Source organism: Urocitellus parryii, chromosome 1 (genome assembly GCF_045843805.1).
Source record: "Urocitellus parryii isolate mUroPar1 chromosome 1, mUroPar1.hap1, whole genome shotgun sequence".
NCBI lineage: Eukaryota > Metazoa > Chordata > Mammalia > Rodentia > Sciuridae > Urocitellus > Urocitellus parryii.
In genome coordinates, this window is record NC_135531.1 from 261,857,648 (window position 1) to 261,874,729 (window position 17,082).

General features: G+C 34.6%; 1 protein-coding gene across 1 annotated transcript in view; it reads left to right on the plus strand.

Moving 5' to 3' along the window:
- The window catches only part of Spag16 (sperm associated antigen 16), a 917,689-nt gene that overhangs the window by 662,139 nt on the left and 238,468 nt on the right, over positions 1–17,082 (plus strand). Inside the window, exon 14 of the mRNA XM_077799366.1 lies at positions 7,611–7,676. Within this exon, the coding sequence (XP_077655492.1) occupies positions 7,611–7,676 (66 nt within the window). The remainder of the gene's footprint in view (positions 1–7,610; positions 7,677–17,082) is intronic.

Genomic DNA, 17,082 nt, shown 5'->3' on the forward strand with positions numbered 1-17,082 from the left:
TTTAAAACTAGTCCTGTGTTTGTTACCATGGATATAGACCAATGAATCTTCTACTGGGAGAGTGGTGACATTTTTATTCTCAGTGGCCAACAAAAATGAATAAGGAGAATAAGGAATAGAAAAGAAAACTACAAATTAATCTAAAAATGTCAATACCTCTTACTTGCATATGCATTATGCTAATCACTTCATACAAATTTCTCCAACTGTAAGTAAAGGTTTAAAATATCACCAATCTCACATGACGAAGATGAAGAGTTACCATGGATGAAGTATTTAGCATAGGGCTTATACAAGTAAGAGATGTTATCAATAACTTCCCAATGACCCAAGTTCTAAGCTCTGAAGTTTACTCCAGTACTGTGTTCTTCACCACCACGGTATACTACCCCTTGTAATAAAATGCACAGATGATATGATTTATTTTATATGATTACTGAAATAGACCCCTGAGACAGTGAGGAATGTGGTTGTGTAGATACAGGTTAGGCTATGAAATGCACACCAGTCATGCTTCATAGAGTTCACATCTGAGATAGGAGACCAACTATTTATTGGGTAGTCTCCCATTATTCTCATTTTATGGCCATATGCCTATATTTATTTTTCTACAAAGATATAGATAACTTTAAAAAAAAATGCATGTTTTTCCTGAGATAGGAAGGAGAGAATTTCTGGAGTATATCCTAATTTTACTAATCTAATTTACATATATATATATATATATATATATATATATCTGTGTAAATATACAAACTCATTGAGCCAAGCCCCTAAAATTTGTGCATTTTACTATATATAAATATATGCCACTAAGAGAAAAATAGCTTTAACACATAAAAAGGACATTTAAAAATTATACACATGGGATGAAGGAAACTGAGTTGAATGGACTTACTTTTATATTTTTAAGTTTTAAATGTTCAAAATGGTATTGAATATATTGGCTACATAAGTGTCATTATAATGAGAAATAAAATGTACAAGCATTAGCTCTTTAATAACTTTAGTGATAATGTGTTTGACTACTTATAATTTTATTATAGGCCTAATTTTTAAGTTTTTATTTTTTTCACCATCATTATTAGGCTTTTAATGTTATTTTAATATTTTTCTACATTTTCCCATGGCACTATTAATAGTAGCAAAGCTTTTAATATTCTGTAAAAAACAAGCTCAGTCTTCATACATAGGGTTTATGTTAGTTGGGTTAGGCTACCCAACTTTTTGTATATGGTAACAAATAACCTCCAAATCTGACAACATCTTTATCTTGTTCCTCTTTTGCATCCTCCATAGGTTGGGTGAGTATCTCTACTCATCTTACTCATGCAGGGATCTGGGATGACCTAGCAGCCACTGCCTTAACTGATGTTGCTTTCTGAAAGAGGGAAGAGACTCCTGGAGGGTACTACACCTCAACCAAAGGCCAGAGGCCTATAATAAAATTATAAGTAGTCAAACACATTATCACAGGGGTTGGGACAAGATCACAAGGGTATTATATGGCATTTTCTGTCTCAACTCTTAGACCAGAGCTCATCATGTGGCCTCACATGACCAAATGTGGGACCAGAATGTACATCTCTAACCAGAAAGGAAGAACAGTGGAAAAATGTGACAAATGGCCTCACACACTGTTTCTTGTACATAAAGGGTTAGATGACTTTGGAATTAGAAAAAAAGGGTTTGCTACTGCCTCTGTAACTTTTTTATCTACGTGAGCATGGGTTAAGTGTGTCTGTTTACTCATCTCTAGAATGGTAAATACAATAGTGTCCATCACGTCAAGTTCTTTTGAGGATGAAATGTGAGGATGATGGTGAAGCACCATCAGAATATTTTAAGTACACAATGAGCACTCAATAAATGGAAAGTACCCTTCTCCACCTACAGTCATTGTTTTCCTACAGTTGTTTCAACTGTTAAGAGACAGTGGCAAAGTCGATGATTCACTGTGCAGCAAAGTTTTGGGAGAAGCAGACAGTGGACACGTGGCATGCCATGACTGATTAGCCTGAAAGAAGGTACTTGAAGACCATGGGTATAACCCACAGGGAGGTTTTTCCAGTTTTCATTTGTGATCTCCATGTATACTGTTCACTCTTTCACTCAACAACTGTTTATCAAATCCTAGCAGAACTGTCTTGATTCTTGGGGATCATATGGTAGTAAAAACTAGTTTCTATTCTAAGTTTAGTGGCAGAAGACTAATAATCAATTAAGAAGTTCATTAAGTTATTTTAGCTAAAGATGAGTGTTACAAAGGAAAAAAAAAAAAACAAGGGAACATATTTGTTGGGTTTTGACAGCTGTGGAAATAGTTGAACCCTGAAGTTTCAGGTTCAATGATCAGGATCAGTTCTCATTAAAGACCATCCAGTTGGAATGTGCTAATTGCTGATTTTTCTCCTTGTGGTGGTGTAGAAATACAGGCTCCTTCCACTTGTTGCTTCTCCACCATATAGGGCCCTTATACTTAGAGCTGATAAAGTGGGGGAAATAAAGAGCCTGGAGGATTGTGTGGGACAGTCTGAAGGCCAGGCTTATAGGGGTCTTTTTTCAGAATGGCCTGCATTTCGCTGGGCAGGGAACACATGAAAACCTCTGAACTCAAGACTAGCTCTTGTTCCCAAGAGGAAAAAAAAAGGGGGGGGGGTTCATAAAATGTTTTCTGCTACTAAAATGACAGGGAGCAGAGCGGTCAGGAATATTAGATCTCAGATGCCACCGAGAAAGTTGTGTTTGCATTGAAAGCAGAATGAGGACAAACACGTGTGTATGAGAACATCCAAGATAGAGAAAACAAAAAAGTTAAGGCAGCAGCAGGCTAGGCCTGTTAGATAATTGGGAAGGCCAGTGTGACAGCTTTATGTTTTATATCTCTGTTTATTTATTCATTATCCTGATGGAAACAGGAGGTTTCTGAATCTGAGCTCAAACCATTTATTTACTCACAGAGCAGCTTGTTATTTTCCATGACCCAATTTCCCCTGGGGGAAGCATTGCAGACCAGGTGTACCTTGTGTGTACATGGGTTTATGTACCATGGAAAGGGATCCCCAAACTATGAAATTCCAGGAAAGGGTGAGTGGGTAGACAGAGGTAGAGGATAGACAGAAAAGGCACACTAAAGAAAACTTTACTCTGAAATACAAAAAAAAAAAAAAAACCTCCTAGAAAGGAGGAGAAGGATCTAGGTTTGATTCCACAGAACTGTCAACAAATGCCTCAGGGAGAGTAGTTCTGAAATCTTGCTGGATGTCTTTATCTTACGGTTGTTTTTCAATCATCTTTTAACCCAGATTCCTTTGCTCTTTACTCTGAAAGTTCTGACAATGAAGAAATGAAAATAAATATTCAAGGAGCACAGCAAAAGAGTAGGAAGAGTGGTAAAGAAAGAGGTCAGACAGGTGGACACATATAGAGTGTTTGGATCTCAGTAAAGAGCTTGGGATTGATTCTGAGTACAATGGTAATGTACTCATACTATGCTGGGGCACAATATGCTCTGATACAGGCTTTACTGAGTCCCTGGTTGTGGCAAACAGAATGGACAACCAGTCATGTAAGAGTGGGAAAAAAGAGGCCAATGTGAAGGTTGACTGCTGTCGTCAGCTTCCATGAGATGATGTTCTGCCCATGATAAAGTAATGAAGAGTGACAGCTGTGGACATAGTAGGGCTGACTGTGCTGGATGAGGGTTGGGGGACGTTGGGGAAGAATGAGATGCATTCTGATCACCAGGTTTGATTGCCTTGTGTCTTGTTCGTGTGAGCAACTGGTGATGTCATGTGTATGTTTTATAACAGAAAGCTTTGATGAGGGTCAAGATATACAGTGGGGAATAGTAATCCCAAAGTCTCCTTTTGCTGGTGTGTCTGGCATGCTCTATCAGAGAGGTCACCAGCAGAAAACAAATGACACAGGGAGTAAATGCACAAGGTGTCCAGAGAAGTGGGCAGAGCTAAGGAACCAACACAGGGACACACATGGGTAGAAAAATGGGAAGCCATAACTGACTGGGTCTGAAAAGGCAGGGCAAGGAGGACATTACTGGCCTTAGGGGGCACTGTAGGTGTGGGAGTGGCCCTACACAGCAGGAGTTGTGGAATTTGCTAAAGGATGGGACCTTTAACAAAATCAAAGCTGAATAGGAACAGAGCAGAAGGAGGTGATTCGCCCATTGTCTCTACCTGGCTGCTCTGCTGAATCCTGCAGGTCTCTTCCTGCCAAATCCAAGCAGAAGCCAGAGAGTCAGGAGCCCAGGTGATGGAGTCCGCAGACAGCAGGTCATGCCACTGGGCAGGGGCCTGTAGAGCAATCCTGAGGGCCCAGAACAAACCACACAGATGCCTCCAGACCTCTTTAAAGAAGGTGAAGATACTCAGTTGCAGAGCTTAGTGGAGAGATCAGGGAGGAGATGTTAATCTGGAAGTCTCAGCCTTTATGTCTGTGGCATTAGGAGCTACTATTTGTTATGCCCTTACTTTTTGCTAGCCAGAATACCAGCATTTCAAATGCATTGTTAGCTCAATTAATTAACCCAACAAAGCTGAAGCTTAAATGCCATTACATCATTGTACACAGCTGGCAACTGAAGCACAGTGAAGTGAAGCAATTTGTTGAAGGTCACAAGGCCATTAGGTGGCAGACCCAGAAACCAAGAGCCAGGCCTTTCCACCCTCAGGGACAGTGATAACAAACCATTATTGGGCATAGTTTCTTTGAGAGAATCAAATATTAAAGCAGTGTTTCTTGGTCACATGATAATTTTTTTTTTAAATTCTTTCCTCCCCTTTTCCTTTTTTCTATTCCTTTGAAAGAAAACAATTCTGACAAGAATTCATCAGAGAAGGTATTCCAAAACTTAATGTCCTGGTTTGGGTATTGCTTTTGATTAAGGCTGTTTGCAGACTAGAATATTAGTAACCCACATATTCCCTCTACCTCAAAAAGAGTAGATTCACTTTTATCTTGGGAACAAAGCTGGAAAGAAAAGCTTTTTTAACTTTTCTTAATTCATGAAACATTTATCTTCGAGTCAGGTTTTGTTATAGCAGCACAAATATGGTCCGTCAGCATTTCCATTATAACCCCATATTTCCAGGACTTTTCAAGAGTGCCTTAGAGACCTCCTTTGAATTAAAACTTGGCATTCAGGATTTGAATCAGGAAGCTACATTTTCCTTACCAATTAATCAAATAGTTTAAGAGATTCTCAAGTTAGAAGAGGGCCAAATACAAAACTTTTATTAGTACAAATATATTTTTAAGACATATTTGTCAATTTAAAACTTTGTAAAAATATTAACATTCATTCTACAAGTATAATATTATATCACTATGTATTAGGTCTTAAAGAAAATCAAACTTAAAAGTCCTTAAGATAAAAAAAAATTATAACATCTTACATTTTGCCTATTTGGCTTTATAAGTAATTTATTTCTACTTTGGGAATTTAGATGATTTGAAGTTCTCAGTATAATTGCTTTAAAGTTTTAATGGTATCAAGATATGGAAGTAGAATAACAACGGGGAAAAGAGAAGATCCTGAGGGAATGCCAAAGTGCTTCTACATATTTTTGGTGAAATTTATGTGGGGAAAGTTCTCTATTCTATGAATAGAGATTAATAGCATGCACTGATTCTATAAAATAGCTATTTGAAATTGTACTTGCTGAAAATAATGGGGAAAGTGTGGACTAAGTAGAACTTGGTTATACAGCCTTTCCGATTTTACTTAGTTTAGAAACAAGTGACTGGTCACAACAAGGGAACATCATGATAATCTATCTTCAGTATCTTATTTTATAGTTTTTTTTTTTTCCTGTGAGCTCTTTTCTAGCCTTAGTAAATATAAGACAGTGAATGTCAATTTACTCTTTTGAGTAAATCTACTCTCTTCCTGATTGACTTCTCTCCAGTGGCTTCCATGATGTTCCAGAAGCTTCTGGCAAACTCTACCCTGAAAAACTTTGGCTCCAGCTTTTCTTTCTTCCTAGAACCCTTTTCCTCCAGATATCTGCTTGGCTAACTCCTGTACTACTTTCAGTCTTTGTTCAGACCTTGCCTTTTGAGCTGGGTCAAACTAAACCACTCTGCTTGATAGTGTGATTTGCCTATGGCTGCCAAAGGGGCTGAGGGAAATTTCATACAAATTATTAACTTACACACAAAGTTATTAACCTTTATTAAAAAAGGCCTCAGCATGGGAGCCCTTCCAAAATGAAGCCCAAAGAAGGGACAAATGGTTGAGGCTTAAATACCCTTTTCATGAGGAAATAGGAGGTGGGAAGCTTCAAGCAATTTCAGAGGAGAAGTAAATGACTCTTAGAGGAATCACCTTGGCCCAAAGGATAGACACCAGACTGTAAATGGTTCTCTTGGAAGCTGAACAGTGGACAATAGCTTGTGACAGGCTCCTTGTGGTAACAATCCTCAGTCTCCCTTCCCTGGATAATGAGACATTAGGAAGTAAGTCCAAAATAACCATATTACTTTTGAAAGACCTTCCTTTAGTCAGGTAAGAAAGCATCAGAGAGTGCCCCTCCTTGTGTTTGGGGGAGGAACAGGGGAAGACCAGAGATCCTTAATCCTGAAACTGTTTCTTCAGCTCTGTATGTTAAAGTATCACACTTTGGGGTATTATTTTCTGAGATCTAATATACGCAACCCTCAAAATAATGATATCTCTGTCAGACATTTTTTTTTCTTTACACATTTTTCATCCCCTAACACTCTTTATGACTTTTTAGCAAAGTATCTATCTCTCCCCACTAATAGAATGTCCAAGAGGATAAAGTTCTGTTTCATTTGTTGACACAGCTGATTACCTAGAGTTGTGCCTAACATATTAATTGCTCAAAAATCATTGTTGATTTCAAATTTCAAGACTATCTGAACAATAGTCCAGACATAATTTACCCTGGTTCTCTTAAAGTATTTGGGTTATTTGCCTAATACAGTCAAGAATACCCTTGGAACATTTGTGTCAAAATGAAGGCCCCATGTGTAAAGCTCCAATCTAACATGTTATGGGTCCATGGTTCCTGGAAACATTTAAGCTGAATTTTGAAGGTTTTGTAGTTAAATTTAAGTTGAGGTGGGGAGGTAGGGGAGATAAACTGATACAAAGTATAGTTTTCACAAAACAGATGCTTATTGTGTATTTAAAAATGTCAACATGTATGTTTTATAACAGTTTTATACATGGAATGATATTAATGCTGAATTTACAAAATTCTGGAATTAAACTGTGGTCTTATAATTATAAAAGGGGGAAGAAACCCAGCCCCCACCCCAGCAATAGTAGAAATGCTGTTCTGGAAATGAGCTGCCCAATGGAGCCATGTGAAAGATTTACAACCCACTCATGGTATAAAAGCAGGAATGGAATTTCAGAGTAGATACCAGTACTCTGACAGCTCATCAGCCCTCTCCAATTGTGAGTGGTACTAGAGGGCAAAAGCTAATATTTTCTATCTTGAAGATGTATAAATTTTATTACAGGACAAAAAAACTTTAAAGCTTGAATACAATTATTATTCAATTCATTTTCACATATCAAATGGAATTTATTTGACTTGATTCCTTCTTTGTCTTTCTAGGGTAGATGTGAACATTCACTTTATGGCCACATGCATTCCATCAATGATGCTACCTTCACTCCTACTGTGAGTTCAGTTCTCTAATATATTCTTGTAGTTCTTCATATGTGTGAATTCATTCTTATGAAATAATTTCCCAAGGTAGATGGTAATTTAACATTGGGGTGGAGAACAAATCTAGAAATTAATTGTAAATATCACTAAAATGTGTGTTTGGTAAAGGATTGCTGAGCTTCGAAACTTACACATTCACACACACATACACAAAGTTCTCAGTGAAAGGAGTTCTGTCATATTCAGTTTCACTTAGAAACACATTTTAAGAGCCCTTTGTCCAGTGTGAGCATCAAGAAAAGCAAACGGAAGAGAGGCTGAATTAAATTTTAATGAAGAATCATAAAATAACTGAGGAGCTTGGAAGGAAACCTGAAGAATAAAGAACAATTAAAGAAAAGGGGAGTTTTCTTCACTTTACAACATATAAATTGATAACAAAAGTATTTTATCTGCAGCTTGAGGTATTCAGATATAAGGATGATTTCACCAACTGCGAAAACTGTGAAACATTGCTTTGAGTTGCTAAGCTAATTGAGGACATCTGTAAAAGGGTTCAGATAATAATCATGAAAGAATGATTTAAGCTTGTACCTTCTCAGATGAAAGCAATTTGACTAGATAGATGGCCTCTCCTGTCCCTGAAAGTTCTGATTTAATTATATCTAACATCTTAATTTGTCTCTAAGTTCCCAGTAGAATGAGAACCCTGATTCCCTATTCCTTTTCTTTTCCAATTAGCTAAAAAAGAAATCTGATAGATTACTAACATCTAACTTCAAAATGACAGTATAGTCAAAATTCTGTTACTATCTTGCTATTATTCTTCTTCTAGAAAGAAGAAATATGCTCACTAAAAATTACATGTTAACTGAGGAAGAAATGTTGATTGCTCCAGCTGAAATTTTTCTGGTGTCCTGTTGCTGTCAGTCCCAAGAATTTTAACGATGGGCTCAACCACAATTAGACTTTAATAGATTTGTCTTTGTAAGAAATATTCCATTTAATTGACTGTAGTGAGCCAATTAGTCCCAAAATATTATAGGATGAACTGGTTCTAGATACCAAGTAAAATTTTACTTCTAGCAGAATAAAGACACATTTAAACACCAGGGACCCATATGATATGGATATTTACATTAAAACTCTATTAAATAGTTATAGCTCCTCATGCTAGAGGAAAATTAAATGGAAGCTGAAATGAAATAAACTAACATTTTTTAAAAAATCAGGAATCTTATTTTGATAGGCAATACTATGGGTGAAAAAGACACACCATTCGACTTTCTAAATAGTGAATGAATAAATATGGAAATAGCCAAATTAGATTTGGCAATCAAGGGAGACACATATTAATTAGACATATTTCAAAAGGTGAGATGATGATATGAGGTCCAGGTATTAAATATCAAAGTGACTAACCTGTTTTGATTTTCACACTTTGTTCAAGCCAAAAGGACTTTAACAACACTGTTTCAACATCTGAAAGCCTTATTAAAAGTTTCTGTTAGTGCATCTCTTTTTTGTTGTGTGTATTTATTAACTATTAAGAAAACTGTGTTTTGTTATGATGACTAACATTCCTAAGTGAAAGTTTTGGTCACCTGTATCGTTTTTTCAGAAATTTCTCTATAATCAAATTCAAATTTGTCTTATGTCACATACCTGCTAAGGAACATCAGGAGGTTGGGAAGCACAGTGGACTGCAGAGCACAAAGACTTTAGGTCTCTGGAAAACATGGCAATGTGACATAGTTCACATTCAAATAATCTATCAAAGTAGCAGTAACAAATGTGTTATATGGTGCACAGAGAGAGATTTTGATTAGTCAGTATTAGACTTGCTAATTGTTTGATACCTCTAGAGACAGGCATTTATGTCATAGGATAGCTAAAATTGCAGTTAGCTATTTATGTGGACACAATTTTAAGAAAATTCTACAATTAGATTTGCAAGCATGAATCACAAATACAGAATTCAGTGTTATCCATCTAGCAATCAAGAGTCACAAAACCAAATATACAATATGCAATATTTATGTATGTCCCTGAAAATCTGGGAATTTTATTTGATTTATAATGTTAGACCTTTGAGGTTTTCATTTCTGACTGACTTCACTATTGAAAGTAGATATTTATTTTGAACTACTTTTTACAGTAATCTGTAATGGAATATTTTTAGAAACTCTGAAAGTTTTTTCCTTTACTAAATCCTTCTTATAAGACAAAACCCCAAGTCAAAAGGGATGTTAACAGTGATTGCTGGGAAAGTATTAATGGAGATAATTTAATATATGGCAAAGTTTAAAAAAATACACAGATGTGTATATGTCCTGTGTACATGGAAGGAAAGTGACAGTGTCCCTATTGGAGGAGCATCCTGTAATGCATTTTCCAGGAAGTTGACCGGTTATGACTGGGATGGTGATTCCATCAGGGCTTCCAGAAGTTCTTTTTGGACTTCGTCCTCCTATTTCCCACATTATTTTTATTTGGCATTTATTACCACCTTGCACTTAGTCATGTAAACAGTTGGTATATTTTAGATATACCAGTATGCTTTATAATTTCTTTCCCTAAAATTGACTATTTTCCCCCTCCTTCCTTCAAGGTTTCATTTTCTTCTTGCTAAAGAATATTCTCTGGCAGTTATTTCAGGGAGAATGTGTACCTAGTAAACATTATTGGTGTTTTTATACTTGAAAATGCCATTATTTTCTTTTCATTCTGATATTCCATGTTCTTCTGGCACTATAGTTGCAGTTGAGACTCTACTCTCAATCATGTAGTTGATCCTTTGTAAATGATCTGTTTGATCTTTCTCTGATACACTGTAGTATCTTTGACATCTTTCTTACATTCCATTTTTCTGTGATATATCAGCATGTGGAGTTGTTTCCTTTTGGTCTTTCCCAGGACCTGATGTCCTCATTTTCTCAATTTGAATACCCTTGATTTCCTACAATTCTGAAGAATTTTCAACCATTGTTTCTTTAAATATTGTTTTCTTAGAATTTCTTTTGGTCTCTCCTTTCAAAGCTTATTTTGTGTATTTACTGAAACTTATTCAATTCTCTGTGTCCTTATACTTTTTCTATTCTTCTTATGCTTTAGTTCTATTTGTTGCATTCTGATTAATTTCTCCAGATCTCTTTTATGATTCATTAAATCTTGATGAGCCAAACTTTTAAAGTTGGTGTTGAATATGTTATATTTAAATTACTATATTTTTCCTGTATTTTTTTGGATTATTCTTCAATTTTCCTCTCTATTTCATTATGTCTTATTTGAATTCTGGTTTTACATTCTTTTTTTTCTTTTAATTCATAATTTCTATGAGTTTTCTGTGGCAGTTATTTATGCGTTATCTTATTCCTCCGTGTTTTTCAAACATTTGCTAATATCATTTTCTCTATCCATTCCAGTGTAAATATCAAGTCCAGTCCAAGATACTACTCTTGATTTCCACATCCTTATATCCAGTGGCTGGTTCCATTTTCATCCAACTTTACTTTTCATCATCACTCAAAGCATTCTACTCTGTTGAATCCTAGAAGTAAAATATCCTCAATCCTTCTTTCTCAATCCAAGGTTCTGCATCTTCTGTAGGCTGGCAGATCAATATCACACTGTAGAAGACTTTCTCTTCTTTTTTATTTGTTCTTTTTACATGAATTTTGACACATTATAATACACAGAGTATCACTTATTCTAATTAGGATCCCATTCTTACAGAAAACCGTGTTCTCTAGCATATTCTTTTTTTAATTCCTCTCATTCACCTTGTGACATTTAGTTTCATCTAAAGCTGATCTACTCAGTCAATCTCACTCTGACCCCTAGATTCACTATTAGCTATTTTGTATCTCAGTATGAATATCTATGAGACTTCTCATTTAAAAAAATCAATAAAACAAAACAAAAAGCTTGCTTTTCTTTCATCCCAGCTGATCCCTCTCCCCACTGTATCAGTTTAGTAAATACCATCCTGTACCATTCCCATACAGCAGCAGGAGAATGAGTCACAGTTAGCAAACCTCCTGGGTCTTTCTGTTTACTGTGTTTCAGAAATTTCTCTACAATAAAATTCGATGCAAATAATTGAGAAAAGGATATTTTCAATTTTGTTTCACTCAATATCTCCAGCATCTATCAGAGTTTATTTTCCACATTTAATATTCTAGTAAAGCAATGAACAGATAAATGAATGCAGAGTTCTGAACCAATGTAAGCATGAGTCTTTTATTACAGCATTATATCATGGTCTCTTATTTATTTCAATTTCATTGGCCTTCCCAAGTTCTGTAGATACTGAGCTAATACACATTTAATTACCAGGATAGATTAGCTATTCCTTAGAAATCTTCTATGACATCCTAGTGTCTCATGCCTTTGAACTATGGAACAATTACCCATTTCACTAATGTTTCTTCCCCCTAGAACTTTTCAAATTCTAACTTTGCCATACAAAGAATATACTACCAATATTTGAACATATTGCTTATATTTATCAATAAGATAAACATAAAGATGCAGTACACATTTTGCACCTTAAAAAAACTAGAATTCTAAAAATTATTTCTAATGAACTTTGTACCTGTATTAAACTTGATCTAACTCTGACTAAAGAATAGATATGATTCAGTAGAAATATTTTGTCCCTTTCAAATCAAGGTATGACATGCAATTATTAGGCAGTTACACTTTTAAATTTTATCTGAGATAGGTTAATTGCTTTCCAAACTTGCTAGTTTGTGAACATAAATACATTAATTCACATTAACTTTTAAAACCTCATTCATAAACAAGTATGTGTAATTACCTACCTTGAAAAGTTATGGTCACTCCATTTTAATACAAGAAGCTGAGTTGTTGATTTCAGACTTTTTAAAAAATATTGTGATTCAGCTCAAACAGAAAGTCCTTAGTTTCAATTTCTAGCCATTTTATATACAGAAATGAAAACAATATTTAGGTCATGCAGTCATTGATCCTCTGAAGGACAAATGATGTCAGGCGGTATTTATACACTACAAAAATTTCAATTTTGTTTACTTCTTCAGCAGTCCAACTTGATGTCAGCTACCATTTAGCTGAGCCAATAATATTGATATTTGATGTCAGTTCTTATTCATTACTACACCTAGATGATGCATAAGTCAAAACTTTTAGATGTGTGGTGAAAAACACTAAAGCAGGTTCTATCCATCTAGAGAAATTGGAAACAAGAACGGAATAGAAAATTTAAGAACATGTAAAATGCCACTTTTATTTTATATAATATTTGAATGATTTCAATGTTCCTATGTATTCAAAAATTTATTTTTTGTCTTTGAAGCTTATCCCATACAATATAATTTTCTGTACTAAATCTTCTATGAAATAACCTCTTTACCCTAATAATCTGGAAAGAGAATAATTTCTGGCAGGAATGAGACACTTTGAAAAAGGTAAAGCAAAGCAAAGAGTTTATATAACCAGATATTCAAAGTTTAATTAGAAAATTATGAAAGAAATGTAATAAATTCATAGAAGTCTTCTCTTTTTATTTCTACTTTGCTTTGTTATTAGAAATTTAATTCTGTAAGTGACTAAAAAGTAACACCACATCACCCCTCAATTTTAAAATCTAATAGCTCCTAGACTCAGAAATGAATGTATACATTTGTATTTTTCCTGATTGGCACTTGAAAATTAGAAATGCTTACATCATATTTCCTGATATTTCAACTATAAAATTAATAAATTGTTTTCTGTTTATGGGTGATTTAAGGTATTTTACCACATATGAAAAAAGCTTAGTAATGAAGTTCTTACTCAGTAACCATTTACTAAGCACCTACTATGTCCTGGGCACTGCTCTAAAAACTGAGGGCTCAGCAATGAAGAATATCAAGTTCTGTCCTCATTGGCCTCATAATCTGGGAAGATCCAGTGGCAATAATTAAACAAATGAATAAATATATGAATGTTTTCAAGAATAAGTGGTACCTATCAAGGATAAATCAAGGTAAACCACAATAAGAAGTTCATTAGAGTAGAGAAAGGGGAACAAAAGAAAGGGAAGGAGGCAAGGAATAGAAAAGACAGTAGAATGAATCGAATCTACTGGTGTACACATATGAAATTACCTAAGTGAACCATCATGCCCACTCACAAGAATGGGATTCTAATAGAATAAGATATCTCCTGTGCTTGTATAATTTATTAAAATGAATTCTACTGTCACCTATAACTAAGAAGAACCAATAAAATAAAATTTTCAAAAAAAAAGACTAAATCAGAGTAAAAATGGATAACAAAGTGAGATTTGGGACTTACAATGGAGAGACTTACAGGGAGAGGCTCTGAGAAAATTATATTTAAGGAAAGATGCAAAGACCTGAAAGAAGAAAACTTAGGCAAGAAGCAAGAGCCAATGACAAATTCCTGATGAGGGAGCAAAACCAGGAAACCATGAAGTGGGCTAGGGTTAGATTAAGCAGGTGGATTATTTTGCACCTAATAGATAAGCAATTTTAACTCACTTTTTTTTTCTGAGACACGATACGATTGAGAATATTTTAGAATAAGTCCAAAGCATTATCTATGCACTTGTAGTTTCCAAAATGTTTATTTATGCAAAGATCCATGACTATGAGAAATATAATAGTTTCTTTTGTGTATTACCTTGATATTTTTTAACCCAATAGATCTTGACATAATTCTTGTTACAGAAACTAATTAACAAATATTCATTAGGAAATACCAGAAAGTCACTGCAGGTCAGAACTCAATGGATATTTAAGAGGACAAAGTTAGGACATTGTTTGCTGTGACATGATTGAATTTGTTTTGTACTATTCATTTTAAATTTTATTTTAAAATTTTGGAGTATCTATATGATAGTTTTGAGTCTATAACAGCCAAAATTGTTCAAAATGCATTTATTATTTTTATAAGAAATAATGTCTGTTCTCAGTATGTTGGCCATTTAGGCAAATGATCATGCACAAAGAAGTCTGAAACAGGTTTTACATGCAAAAAATTTTCTAAGTAGTTACAGAACAGCAGTATAAAATTATACATTTATTTCTTATTAGGATTAATTGTGATCTGCTTTAACTTGCATATGATTTTTAAAAGTATGGAAACTACATATATAAAATACAGCATGTGTTTTTTAAGATTATTGTACATAGAGTTAAAATATAGCATGTATTTTTTTAAGATTGTTGTAAATATAATGTCTAATGAATCATACATTGTGCCTGAATCACATAATTAGAGCAAAAAGAATTGTCACACCAATTTACTCATAAGCATAATTACAAGAAAACTTGATTATCCCCTTTAATGTAATTTTCCCCACTTAATTGTGTGTTCTCGAATGAATGTGACCCTGTGAATCCACACTTTAATAAGTGACTGCTAGTTAGCTTGCTACTCTACAGGCAGAGCAGGAGAGGCTGCCCTTCTTCTGGAAGGGATTTAATTTGTTTAACCAGAGTGACCTTGCAGGGAGATGTAACAGTTACATCTCTGCAGAATGGGCTGGAACTTCCATGGCAGCTTTTACCAGGGTATTGGTCTCCTCATCATCACCATACTCCACCTTTCACCCCACCCCATCCAAAACCTCAACAGCTTTCTATGCTGCTGTATCTACACTGAATTCAGAAACTGAAATTTATTATATTTTTCCTAAAATATTTATTATCCATACCCATACTCATATTTTGCTTTTTAAGAATTGGCAAATATCCCTGATTGGCTGCTTGGGTCATAGTAAGGCAGAAGAACTTTTGTTTCTGACTTAAATACCTTACTGAGTCTAGATCTTTTTTTTTACACCTGAGCTGGAAAAAAATAGGACAAAGACTCTTAGATATAGTCTGTTTCTTTTTGATGGGACTTTGTATGAAGATTAGCAAAAGGTATTCAAAATTTTCTCTTAGGCTGAGGGATTATTTTTCTTAGAAATAGTTTTCAGTTTACTAACTGAAATACAAACTTATTAAAGAAACCAAGTCATTAAATTAGGGGTTGCTTCCTGTCACATTGTGTTTTGTATACCTAGAATGGTAAAACAAACTTTTATGCATTGTTGAGATTATAACTTTGCTTTCTCCAAAGAACATTTCCATGGATACAATTTCTGTCTTCAAAGAAATATGATTTTCTCACTAGTGGAAAAAAATGTTGAATTTCCAAAAGAATTAGGAGTAGCAAGCAGAAGAATAACCTAGTAGAGTATAAATCTTAGAAATAGTTTTTAGAAAGATTATAAATTTAGTTAAACATAAAGTTTTATCCTCTAATCTATTTTTATGAATTAAACTATAGTTATTGTTTTTTTTTTCAACTAATTCCTTCAATTTGGCAATAGCCAGATACAGCCTATTGTCATGAACATGGATTTTAGGACTGTCAACATTATGGTGACACAAACCTATTCATATTATCATAGGTATCTATACAATACAATTATTCTGAATTTATGTCTCTGTACTTATGTACAAATTAAAATAAAATAAATCCATTGCAGGTTATCCTAGCAAAGTTATTGCAGTGAACACTCTATTAATCAATAATAATTGGCCACTTTAAAAGAGACTTTTGCCAAATAGTGTAAAACCTTAGGTCACCATTGCAATGAATAAAATAAATCTAAGAGAATTTGTGGGGATCTACATGTAATATAGTCTGAAGTGATCAAAGAGGAAAAAGACTTGCTATTAAGAATAGTAATTAATACTCAACTTCCCTCTTTTCTAGGTAATTTGATTTATTTTTCCATAAAGTATAAAAATACCTATTTGGTAAAGCTATATCTAAACACTTAAATGATTGTTTTAAAACTACTCTAAGCATAGTATTATACATTTTTCATAGGAAGCTGTTTGTAAATGTTTGTGGAACTAGGAGGAATTAAAAAATCATATAATTTTCCAACCAAGAAATGAATAGATTCATCTGGAATGCTGCAGTCTGTAGTTAAGTCAGCTACTGAGGTGGACATCAAGAGTTCCAAGTCCCTCTTTGACCTCAAGTCCTTGCAAGAGAAGGCTAGCTGGTCCTCTAATCCTCTTTCCCTGTCTTCCCCCTTCATTACTTAGGGAATATAAGGGGACTGACTTCCTCGCTTGATAAAAGACAACAGATTAATGAATTTAAGTGCCTGCATCATTACAATTGTCATCCCTGGTATACTATTTCAAGAGCAGTATCAGCTGTGGCTAGCTTTTAGTCTTCAGGGGGCCCAGTGAGCTTCAGTTTCTTATGTAAATTTATGCAAAAACTGCTCCAAGGATATCACATGCTATTTATTTCAGACCTCAAAAGGAATGCAGCATTTCTTGATTTGGTAATGGAAAGAGCAGAGAGGGAGGGAGCTGAGTTCCAGGTTAACAAACAGAATATTGGTCCAGGAATGAAA